This window comes from Lithobates pipiens, unplaced genomic scaffold, assembly GCF_037356315.1.
Source record: "Lithobates pipiens isolate NorthernLeopardFrog02 unplaced genomic scaffold, aLitPip1_a1.2 Scaffold_1, whole genome shotgun sequence".
NCBI lineage: Eukaryota > Metazoa > Chordata > Amphibia > Anura > Ranidae > Lithobates > Lithobates pipiens.
In genome coordinates, this window is record NW_027507685.1 from 51,974,536 (window position 1) to 51,987,750 (window position 13,215).

Genomic DNA, 13,215 nt, shown 5'->3' on the forward strand with positions numbered 1-13,215 from the left:
AGTACATTAATCTGTTAATTTCTTTATTTATAGTAGCTTTTTGTAATTCTATGCACATCACTATCAATCTGAAAATTGAGGCAGCATTGTTAGCATTGCATAGTGCTGTGAAACTAACCAATAGAGTTTGTGGATTGGAGGAGGAAGCACAGAGGTGACTTATACCGCGTACACACGATCAAACAAGCGGTTGGAAAAGTCCAGCAAACTCAAGTCCGCCGGACAATCCCCCCGTGTGTAGCCTCCGGCATACTTTTTTGACCCGAAAGTACAGCGGACTTAGAATGCCGTGTTGCACTCCAATCTTCCCGCCGGACTCGTATTTCGGCGGACAATCCGGCCGTGTGTATGCCAGTCCGCCGTACTTTTGAAATGAGCGGACTTTTCCCGCCCGGAGAAAAGTCCGCTCATTTCGAGCGGGTCTCCAGGTAGGCGGGGCCCGCGAAGGAGATGCCGCCGGCCCCGCCGCCTGGTATGGACTTAAAGGGGAACCCCGACGCCGAAAAAAAAGGCGTGGGGGTCCCCCCCCAAGTCCACAACAGACCCTTGTCCGAGCACGCTACCCGGCCGGCCAGGAAAGGGGGGGCGAGCGAGCGCCCCCCCTCCTGAGCCGTACCAGGCCCAAAGCACCTTGTCCCCATGTTGATGAGGACAAGGGCCTCTTCCCGACAACCCTGGCCGTTGGTTGTCGGGGTCTGCGAGCGGGGGGCTTATCGGAATCCGGGAGCCCCCTTTAATAAGGGGGCCCTCGGATATCGGCCCCCCACCCTATGTGAATGAGTATGGGGTACAATGTACCCCTACCCATTCACCTGTAAAATAAAAGTACAAAAAAAACACAACACACAAGATAAAATATTTATTGCACAGCTCCGGGGGTCTTCCGTCTTCGGGGGTCTTCTCGCCGGACTTCGCTATCTTCTTGTAGCTCTTTTGCTAGCGGAGGAGTCCGGCTTTCTTCCTCGCCGCCGGCCTCTTCTTCCGACTTCGGGGGTCTTGTCCCCCTCTTCGGTTCTTCTGCCGGGCCACCGCGCCTTCTTCTAGCTCTTTTACAGGCGGTGGCCCGGTCTTCTGTCGCCGCCGCCGCCGCCTTCCGTTTTTCCGTTCTTCTCTTCTTCTTCTTCTTCTTCTTCAGATGTTGCCTCGCCGAGTCCTCCGCTCACAATGACAGGGAACGGGCACGCGGCGACTTATATAGCGACAAGGGGCGGGGTCTTCGGTGGATGTCACATGGGTTCATGTCACACGGGTTGATGTCACATGGCGACAGTCCCAGCATCCTCCGGGACTGTGACATCGTAAGGGGGCGGGGGTCACCATGTGACATTAACCCATGTGAAGACCCCCGAAGACCCCGCCCCTTGTCGCTATATAAGTCGCCGCGTGCCCGTTCCCTGTCATTGTGAGCGGAGGACTCGGCGAGGCAACATCTGAAGAAGAAGAAGAAGAAGAGAAGAACAGAAGAACGGAAGGCGGCGGCGACAGAAGACCGCGCCTTCTTCTAGCTCTTTTACAGGCAGTGGCCCGGCAGAAGAACCGAAGAGGGGGACAAGACCCCCGAAGTCGGAAGAAGAGGCCGGCGGCGAGGAAGAAAGCCGGACTCCTCCGCTAGCAAAAGAGCTACAAGAAGATAGTGGAGGAGTCCGGCGAGAAGACCCCCGAAGACCGAAGACCCCCGGAGCTGTGTAATAAAGTATTTTATCTCGTGTGTTGTGTTTTTTTTGTACTTTTATTTTACAGGTGAATGGGGAGGGGTACATTGTACCCCATACTCATTCACATAGGGTGGGGGGCCGGTATCCGGGGGCCCCCTTATTAAAGGGGTCTCCCGGATTCCGATAAGCCCCCCGCCCGCAGACCCCCGACAACCAACGGCCAGGGTTGTCGGGAAGAGGCCCTTGTCCTCATCAACATGGGGGCAAGGTGCTTTGGGGTGGGGGGGCCGCGCGGCCCCCCTTCCCCAAGGCACCCACCATGTTGAGGGCACGCGGCCTGGTACGGCTCAGGAGGGGGGGCGCTCGCTCGCCCCCCCTTTCCTGGCCGGCCGGGTAGCGTGCTCGGACAAGGGTCTGTGGTGGACTTGGGGGGGACCCCCACGCCGATTTTGTTCGGCGTTGGGGTTCCCCTTTAAGTCCATACAAGGCGGCGGGGCCGGCGGCGTCTCCTTCGCGGGCCCCGCCTACCTGGAGACACGCTCGAAATGAGTGGACTTTTCTCCGCGTGTGTGGGCGAGTCCGTTCATTTCAAAAGTAGGGCGGATAGTACGGCGGACTTAGTTACGTCGTATTAGTCCGCTGAAAAAGTGCCGTGTGTGGGCAAGTAGCCCGTTCGGAAAGTCCGGACGGACAGTCTGGCGGGAAGTCCGCCAGACTAAGTACGTCGGACAGACGGCTACGTGTGTACGCGGCTTTAATCAATGCACTGCTGTTCTCTCACGATCCAATCACCACTTTGACAAAATGGTATTGCTTTGACTGCAATGAGATTGAATGGTTAGAACTTTGCAAAATGCCTTGATGCTGCAAAGGTGTCACATTAGAAACTAACTGTTTGGCAGGCAGCACTTTTTATACTTATGCTGTATTCTATGTTAAATTAGATTCATTATAAACTGCCATCAGCCTGCTATTGCAGGTTCTTTTTTTATAAATAACGTCATTGTAATTCATCTCAACTTTACCTTGCAATGTCTGTTCTTCACTCCAATCACTCCAAAGAAAATGGCCATCTGAAATGGATAATTCTGATACCCTCACCCGTACTTTTGCAGTGTATGTGACATCAGAAGCAGCATTGGGAATTTCTTTGCTTAATTCATTAATACCCTTAAAGATAAAAAAGGAGCTGGGATGAGTCATTCATTTCAGTTATTACATACAGTATCTCACAAAAGTGAGAACACCCCTCACATTTTTGTAAATATTTTATTATTATCTTTTCATGTGACAACACTGAAGAAATGACACTTTGATGCAATATAAAATAGTGCGTGTACAGCTTGTATAAAAGAAAAGAAGGAGGGCACACCAACCTAGTGCATTACCACTAGTAAAGCTTTATTCAAATTTAAAACAGCAAGATGTATACTCACAAATGAGTATTGATAATAGGCAAAATCATTAAAGCAAAATCCACTGTTCCGAACATCGGCAAGCCAGGACCTGACGTTGAGTGGATCATATGATATCTCCTAATTTCTGACACGTTTCGGGGAGAACCCCTTTCCTCAGAGCCTAAATGGGCAATGGTTTCTCACTTACGAACTCCTCTATATATGTGTGGTCGTGCAGCTTAGACCCCACCCAACCCACACCCACTCACATTATCTGGGCATAGCCTGAATGATACAACAAGGCAAAAAAAAAAAAAAAAGGCACCAACCTCCATAGAACAATGGTGATCGAATACAGTAAGTGTGTGAGCAGCTGCGTTCCACTCGCGACTTCCGACTGCCCGACGTCACTTCCACCTCTGCGCACGCAAGCAATGGAGCAGATACCATCTTTTTGTGTTTTTTGTGTTTGTACAGCTTGTATAACAGTGTCAATTTGCTGGCCCCTCAAAATAACTCACACAGCCATTAATGTCTAAACCACTGCCAACAAAAGTGAGTGCACCCCTATGTGAAAATGTCCAAATTGGGCCCAATTAGCCATTTTCCCTCCCTGGTGTCATGTGACTCGTTAGTGTTAAATTTGGTGTTATAGCTCTCACTCTCTCATACTGGTCACTGGAAGTTCAACATGGCACCTCATGACAAAGAACTCTGAGGATCTGAAAATAAGAATTGTTGCTCTACATAAAGATGATCTAGGCTATAAGAAGATTGCCAAGACCCTGAAACAAAGTTTCAGCAGAGTGTCCAAGACCATACAGCGGTTTAACAGGGCAGGTTCCACTCTGAACAGGCCTCTCCAAAGTCGACCAAATAAGTTGAGTGCACATGCTCAGCGTCATATTCCGAGGTTATCTTTGGGAATTAGATGTATGAGTGCTGCATATGGTCTGAGCATTGCTGAAGAGGCTAATGTCAATGCTCAGACCATACGCCGCACACTGCATCAAATTGGTCTGCATGGCTGTCGACCCAGAAGGAAGCCTCTTCTAAAGATGATGCACAAGAAAGCCCACAAACAGTTTGCTGAAGATAAGCAGACTAAGGACATGGATTACTGGAACCTTGTCCTGTGGTTTGATGAGACCAAGATAAACTTTGGTTCAGATGGTGTCAAGTGAGTGTGGTGGCAACCAGCTGAGGAGTACAAAGACAAGTGTGTCTTGCCTACAGTCAAGCATGGTGGTGGGAGTGTCACAGTCTGGAGCTGCATGAGTGCTTCTGGCACTGGAGAGCTACAGTTCATTAAGGGAACCATTAATGCCAACATGTACTGTGACATACTGAAGCAGAGCATGATCCCCTCCTTTCGGAGACTGGGCTGCAGGGGAGTATTCCAACATCATAATGACCCCAAAACACACCTCCAAGACAACCACTGCCTTGCTAAAGAAGCTGAGGGTAAATGTTATGGACTGGCTAAGCATGTCTCCAGATCGAAACCCTCGAGCATCTGTGGGGCATCCTCAAACGGAAGGTGGAGAAGCGCAAAGTCTCTAACATCCACCAGCACCCTAATGTCGTCATGGAGGAGTGGAAGAGGACCCCAGTGGCAATCTGTGAAGCTCTGGTGAACTTCATGCCCAAGAGGGTTAAGGCAGTGCTGAAAAATCATGGTGGCCATGAAAAATATTGACACTTTTGGCCCAATTTTGACATTTTCACTTAGGGGTGAACTCACTTTTGTTGCCAGCGGTTTAGATATTAATGGCTGTGTGTTTAGTTATTTTGAGGGGACAGCAAGGTCCTGGATGGCTTAACTCCAATTTAAAATGCTCATAAAAGCAAACGAGAAGGCATTCAAAAAATACAAGATTGAGAGATCATCATCAGCATTCAGACTTTATAAAGAATGCAACAAGAAATTTAAGGGTGCAATTAGGGAGGCTAAGAAAGTACACGAAAGCACATAGCGGTGGAGAGCAAAAAAAAATCCCAAGAAATGATTTAAGTATATAAACAGTAAAAAGGGGAGGACAGACCATATTGGCCCCATAAAGAATGAGGAAGGAAATCTCGTTACAAAGGATGGGGAGATGGTGAAGGTACTGAATTTATTCTTCTCCTCAGTTTCCATGAGGGAATTGTGGACTTCAGTAACCAAAACTGCAGTGTTTATCCATCATGACGCATCACAGGAAGTCCTAACAGAGGACAGAATTAGAAACTTGGAAAATTAAACTTTAATAAGTCACCGGACCAGATGGCTTGCACCTGAGGGTACTTAGGGAACTCAGTCAAGTAATTGCAGACCGTTGTTCCTAATTTTTATTGACAGTCTACTGACTGGAATGGTACCAGCTGATTGGAGAAGAGCCAATGTAGCACCAATATTTAAAAAAGGGCCAAAATACATCCCTGGGAATTACAGTCCATTTAGCCTAACATCAATAGTATGTAAGCTCTTGGAGGGCATGATAAGGGACTATATACAAGATTTTAGTAATGAAAACGGTAGCATTAGCAGTAATCAGCATGGATTCATGAAGAATCGTTCTTGCCAAACCAAATCAATCTATTAACCTTCTATGAGGAGGTGATCTGCCATCTAGATAAAGGAAGGCTCATAGATGTGATGTATCTGGATTTTGCAAAAGCATTTGACACAGTTCCCCATAAACGTTTACTGTACAAAGTAAGATCCGTTGGCATGGACTATAGAGGGTAGTGAAAAATGGGGAGTACTCGGAATGGTCAGGGGTGTAAAGTGGATTCCCCCAGGATTCCTCTGCTGGGACCAATCCTATTTAATCTGTTCATAAATGACCTGGAGGATGAGGTAAACAGTTCAATCTCTTTATTTGCGGATGATACTAAGCTAAGCAGGGCAATAACTTATCCGCAGGATGTGGAAAGCTTGAACGTACATGATAGGCTCAGTAATGGCTTGCAATGCCAAGCTGCTGCTAACAAAGCAAACATAATATTGGCATGCATTAAAAAGGGGATCAACTCCAGAGATAAATCGCTAATTCTCCCACTCTACAAGACTTTGGTCTGGCCTCACCTGGAGTATGCTGTCACGTTCTGGGCACCAGTCCTCAGGAAGGATGTACTGGAAATGAAGCGAGTACATAGAAGAGCAACAAAGCTAATAAGGGACTGGAGGATATCAGTTATGAAGAAAGGTTGCAAGCACTGAACTTATTCTCTCTGGAGAAGAAACACTTGAGAGGGGATAGGATTTCAGTTTACAAATACAATACAGGTGACTCCACAATAGGGATAAAACTTTTCTGTGGAAGGGAGTTTAACAAGACACGTGGCCAATTTGAAGAAAAGAGGTTTAACCCTAAACTGCATGTAGGATTCTTTACGGCTCTTTAATGTAAGAGCAGCAAGGATGTGGAATTCCCTTCCACAGTCAGTGGTTTCAGCGGGGAGCATCAATAGTTTCAAAAAAACTATTAGATAAGCACCTGAACAACCACAACATACAGGGATATACAATGTAATACTGACATAAAATCAGACACATAAGTTGGACTTGTGTCTTTTTTCAACATCACCTACTATGTAACATCAATAGGCAGACAGTATGGAATCATGTTGAAAGAAAAATCTAAGGAAGCCACATTGTATAAAACCCCTTTTTAAAGAATTACATTTATTATAAAAAGCCTCTAATTACATATAGGATAAAAGAATAAAGCACTCATCTATAAAAAGCCAATTCCGGGAATCAAACAAATAACTTCTTGATTGTAGAGTGTGTGATGACCTCACAATGGATAGCTCCGTCCTACACGTTTCATCGCATCTGATATCATTGGGGAGTGGGTAGGTTTATGATTCGACTTTTGACTCTTTATTTTAACCACTTCCCGACCAGCCGCCATAGTTATAGTGCAGCAGATTGGCTCCCCTGGGCGAGCCATCGTAGCAATACGTCGGCTCGCTTTCAGACTACTACTAGAAGTAATGGTAGCGATATGCAATTTTTATTGAGACTGCGACATTATGGCGGACACATCGGACACCTTTGACACATTTTTGGAATGATTGACAATTATACAGTGATTAGTGCTATAAAAATGCACTGCTTACTGTATAAATGCCACTGGCCGAGAAGGGGTTAACACTAGGGGGCGATCAAGGGGTTAATTGTGTTCCCTGTGTGCGTTCTAAATGTAGGAGAAGGGACTGACTATAGGAGATGACAGATTGTGGTTCCTAGCTATTAGGAACTCACAATCTGCATCTCCTCTCCTCACAGAACAGTGATTTGTGTGTTTACACACACATCCCTGTTCTGCCTCTCGTGCCCGTAATTGCGCGTGGCCAACAACCATCGCAGCTTCCGGTCATGAGCATCGGCACCCCCGCAGCGCAGCTGATATTGCTATTTTACAGAAGGGGGAGAGACACAGGAAGTGCCAACCTGAGTGTAGTATATTAAATGCGATTTATTAGAAAAGTAATTAATGCACTTACAATAAATAACATAAAAACAGGCTCATCTGTAAATAGTGGTGTCTGCAGGTGTAGATCGGGATCCAAAACGAGCGTCCATGGATCTGGCAGATGACTGGGGGAGCCTCAATCAGTCCTGTGGCCACCAGGAAGTCGGTCTGGGCCCCCGTGGAGTGCAGGGAGATAATGTCACCAGGAAGCAGAGACACACCAGGAGAGGGAAAAAAGGATAAAAGAGGCTACCCCTTTGGAGCATCAGCTCCTTCTACAGGCCTTGGGGGGGAAGCACTAGAATGGTGGTATTTATCTGTCTGGGCTGGTTGTTGGACAACAGGCTCCAGCACATCTGATGGTCATGTGATCACTAATCACAAAATGGCCAGACACTGAATATTAAAACTATCCAGGGATGTTTACGTGCACAGCAATAAATAAATGTGAGTTTAGATGGAAACTAAGTATCCATATAAATATCTATAAATAAAAAGAAGGGGGATGGAACCCTCAAAATTCATAAAGACATATTTGTATAAATATATATATATATATATATCATAGTCAAAACATCTATAAATAGCATATATATGCTTGTGTATTAAATTACAAAAAATTATAAAATAATAATAATAAAAATTAATAAAACCTTTCACAAGATCATTAAAAGGCATAATTAAACAAATGACAATTATATTGGCCATATGTGCGTATACATTGGGATAAGTACCAATAGTTGGCATGCATCAGTGCAAAAAAACACTTTGCCTGACCTGCTAATTCGCCCAACATGGGCAAAAAACATTTACAGATAAAGGAAAAACATATTCGTTCAATAAGTTTTATAATTGTTCCACTGATTATGTTATATACTGTCTTGCATGTCCCTGTGGGCTCCTTTATGAAGGACCATTAGAGCACTAAGGGCACACTTTGGTGAGCACAGATGATTTATTGAAAAGGGCCGTCACCACCATAGTGTTCCCAAATACTTCCTATGTCAACACAAAAAATCCACCCTGGGCCTGAAGGTTTGGGTCTTAAGCCCCATACACACTATCAGATCTTCTGATGATTTTTGTCTTCAGATTTACCAAAATCATGTAGTGCAAGGGCCTGCCCGATTGCATACACTTTGAAACTCCTAAGGTTTGACCTCATATTATATGGTTTTGGTAAATCTGAAGGAATAAAAATCTGCAGAAAATATGATAGTGTGTATGGGGCTTAAAATCCATTCCTGGGACATTTCCTGCAGCTGAACGATTCAAGCGTCTATGCCAGCAGGAATCCGTCTGGATCTACACTTTAGGGAATTTGGCACCTGCAGGGTTAAACGAAGAAATAGAAGTTCATACCCTCCTATAATAACCTATTATCTTTTTTCTCAGTTTATGTCATCAGTTTGTTTATAACCATTTTTCAATTATTTTTTTTTCCGTCCTTTGCAGTGGACCCTTATGGTCCTGTCCCACTATCCGTTATCCCACTGTCCATAGGACAACAATCAGTCGTACACTGCACAAATCTGGCCTTTATGGAAGAGTGGCAAGAAGAAAGCCATTTCTCAAAGATATCCATAAAAAGTCTCCTCTAAAGTTTGCCACAAGCCACCTGGGAGACACACCAAACATGTGGAAGAAGGCGCTCTGGTCAGATGAAACCAAAATCGAACTTTTTGCCCACAATGCAAAACGATATGTTTGGCGTAAAAGCAACACAGCTCATCACCCTCAACACACCATCCCCACTGTCAAACATGGTGGTGGCAGCATCATGGTTTGGGCCTGCTTTTCTTCAGCAGGGACAGGGAAGATGGTTAAAATTGAGGGGAAGATGGATGCAGCCAAATACAGGAGCATTCTGGATGAAAACCTGTTGGAGTCTGCAAAAGACCTGAAACTGGGACGGAGATTTATCTTCCAACAAGACAACAAGACAATGATCCCAAACATACAGCAAAATCTACAAAGGAATGGTTCACAAATAAACGTATCCAGGTGTTAGAATGGCCAAGTCAAAGTCCAGACCTGAATCCAATCGAGAATCTGTGGAAAGAGCTGAAAACTGCTGTTCACAAACACTCTCCATCCAACCTCACTGAGCTCGAGCTGTTTTGCAAGGAAGAATGGGCAAGAATTTCAGTCTCTCGATGTGCAAAACTGATAGAGACATACCCCAAGCGACTTGCAGCTGTAATCGCAGCAAAAGGTGGCTCTACAAAGTATTAACGCAAGGGGGCCGAATAATTTTGCACGCCCCACTTTTAATTTTTTTATTAGTTAAAAAGGTTTCAAAAATCCAATAGATTTCGTTCCACTTCACAATTGTGTCCCACTTGTTGGTGATTCTTCACAAAAAATATAAATTTTATATCTTTATGTTTGAAGCCTGAAATGTGGCAAAAGTTTAAAAAGTTCAAGGGGGCCGAATACTTTCGCAAGGCACTGTACATCCCTTCAGTGAGATACACACACGTTGTATTCCTAAGGTAAATCAATACACACACCTCTTATTGACTCCATGCAATGAGATCCATCCATTTATCTATTGATTTATCCCTTCATTGAGAAGTGTGGAATCATTCTTGTGTATGTGCACATTGTTGTGATGTGTATATGGATTTCTCCATCTGCACACCTCAATGCTCTATCAGACCTATGGCTAGCTATATACAGTGGTGTGAAAAAGTGTTTGCCCCCTTCCTCATTTCCTGTTCCTTTGCATGTTTGTCACACTTAAGTGTTTCGGAACATCAAACCAATTTAAACAACAGTCAAGGACAACACCAGTAAACACAAAATGCAATTTGTAAATGAAGGTGTTTATTATTAAAGGTGATTGCCCCCTAAACCTAATAACTGGTTGGGCCACCCTTAGCAGCAACAACTTCAACCAAGCGTTTGCGATAACGTGCAATGAGGCTTTTACAGCGTCCTGGAGGAATTTTGGCCCACTCATCTTTGCAGAATTGTCCTAATTAGAGGGTTTTCGAGCATGAACGGCCTTTTTAAGGTCATACCACAACATCTCAATAGGATTCAGGTCAGGACTTTGGCTAGGCCACTCCAAAGTCTTCATTTTGTTTTTCTTCAGCCATTCGGTGGTGGACTTGCTGGTGTGTTTAGGATCATTGTCCTGCTGCAGAACCCAAGTTCGTTTCAGCTTGAGTACACGAACAGATGGTCGGACATTCTCCTTCAGGATCTCTTGGTAGACAGCAGAATTCATAGTTCCTTTTATCACGGCAAGTCTTCCAGGTCCTGAAGCAGCAAAACAGCCCCAGACCATCACACTACCACCACCATATTTTACTGTTGGTATAATGTTCTTTTTATGAAATGCAGTGTTCCTTCTACGCCAGATATACTTGGACACACACCTTCCAAAGAGTTCCACTTTTGTCTCATCGGTCCACAGAATGTTGTCCCAAAAGTCTTGGGGATCATCAAGATGTGTTGTGGAGAAATTGAGACGAGCTTTGATGTTCTTTTTGCTCAGCAGTGGTTTTCTCCTTGGAACTCTGCCATGCAGGCCATTTTTGCCCAGTCTTTTCCTGATGGTGGAGGCATGAACGCTGACCTTAACTGAGGCAAGTGAGGCCTGCAGTTCCTTGGACGTTGTTGTGGGGTCTTTTGTGACCTCTTGGATGAGTCGTCGCTGCGCTCTTGGGGTAATTTTGGGCGGCCGGCCACTCCTGGGAAGGTTCACCACTGTTCCATGTCTTCGCCATTTGTGGATAATGGCTCTCACTGTGGTTCGCTGGATTCCCAAAGCTTTGGAAATGGCTTTATAACCCTTTCCAGACTGATAGATCTCAATTACTTTCTTTCTCAATTGTTCCTGAATTTCTTTGGGTCTCGGCATGATGTGTAGCTTTTAAGGATCTTCTGGTGGACCTTACTGTGTCAAGCAGCTCCTATTTAAGTGATGCCTTGATTGTGAACAGGTGTGGCAATAATCAGGCCTGGGTGTGGCTAGAGAAATTGAACTCAGGGGTGGACAACCACAGTTATAGTATGTTTTAACAAGGGGGGCAATCACTTTTTCACACAGGGCCATGATGGTTTGGATTTTTTTTCACCTTTAATAATAAACACCTTCATCTACAAATTGCATTTTGTGTTTACTTGTGTTGTCCTTGACTATTGTTTAAATTGGTTTGATGTTCCGAAACACTTAAGTGTGACAAACATGCAAAGGAACAGGAAATGAGGAAGGGGGCAAACACTTTTTCACACCACTGTACGTGTGTAGCATGTGGGTATTATAATTTACATTTTCTTATTATTTTTTTCTATATATACACTATATCCCAAAAATACAATTTCTCTATACATATTTTATTGTAGCTATGACGGTCATTATTATTGTTTTGTGCACATGCTTATATATATATATATATATATATATATGTGAATATATGTGCGTGTGCATGTATGTATATGCACATATGGGCAATCTAATTGTCATTTGTTTAACCACTTCAGCCTTGGAAGGATTTACCCTCTTCCTGACCAGAGCACTTTTTGCTATTCGGCACTGCGTCGCTTTAACTGACAATTGCGCGCTCGTGCAATGAGGCTCCCAAACAAAATTGGTGTCCTTTTTTCCCTACAAATAGAGCTTTCTTTTGGTGGTATTTGATCACCCCTGCGGTTTTTATTTTTTGCGCTATAAACAAAAAAATACCGACAATTTTGAAAAAAAAAAAACACATTATTTTTTACTTTCTGCTATAATAAATATCCCTCCATATATTTTAAAAAAAACAAAACATTTTTCCTCAGTTTAGGCTGATACATATTCTTTTACATATTTTTGGTAAAAAAAAAATTGCAATAAGCGTTTATTGATTGGTTTGCGCAAAAGTTATAGCGTCTACAAATAGGGGATAGTTTTATGGCATTTTTATTAATATTTTTTTTTTTTCTAGTAATGGCGGCGATCAGAGATTTTTATCATGACTGCAACATTATGGCGGACAGATCAGACAATTTTGACACATTTTTGGGACCATTGGCATTAATACAGCGATCAATGCTATAAAATTGCATTGATTACTGTAAAAATGTCACTGGCAGTGAAGGGGTTAACCACTAGGGAGCGGGGAGGGGTTAAGTGTGTCCTAGGGGAGTGTTTTTAACTGACTGGGGGATGGGCTTGTATGAAGTGGATACTGATCGCTGCTCCCAATGACAGGGAGCAGGCGATCAGTATCCTGTTATTAGGCAGAACGGGGAGATTCTGATTACATCGGCATCTCCCCGTTCTCGAGCTCCGTGATACGATCGAGGGTATCCCCGCGGCGATCAAGTCCGGAGCTCGCGGCAGGCGCGCGCACGGCAGGAATTTCAAAGTAACTTTGCCCAGCCGTGCCCTTCTGCCGACGTATATATGCCGACAGTGGTCGGCAAGTGGTTAACAATGCGTTTTAACGATTCTTTAACCACTTTCAGACCGGACCATTTTGCTGGTAAATGACCAGAGGTCTTTTTACAATTTGGCACTGCGCTGCTTTAACTGGTAATTGCGCGGTCATGCAATGTTGTACCCAAACAAAATTTGCGTCCTTTTCTTCCCACAAATAGAGCTTTCTTTTGATGGTATTTGATTGCCTCTGCGATTTTTATTTTTTGCGATATAAATGGAAAAAGACCGCAAATTTTGAAAAGAAATGATATTTTCTACTT

General features: G+C 44.2%; 1 protein-coding gene across 1 annotated transcript in view; it reads right to left on the reverse strand.

The window, feature by feature from the left end:
• LOC143999107 (interleukin-13 receptor subunit alpha-1-like) overlaps nt 1-13,215 on the reverse strand; it is a 107,928-nt gene that overhangs the window by 31,407 nt on the left and 63,306 nt on the right. Inside the window, exon 7 of the mRNA XM_077493981.1 lies at nt 2,681-2,825. Coding sequence (XP_077350107.1) covers nt 2,681-2,825 — 145 coding nt within the window. The remainder of the gene's footprint in view (nt 1-2,680; nt 2,826-13,215) is intronic.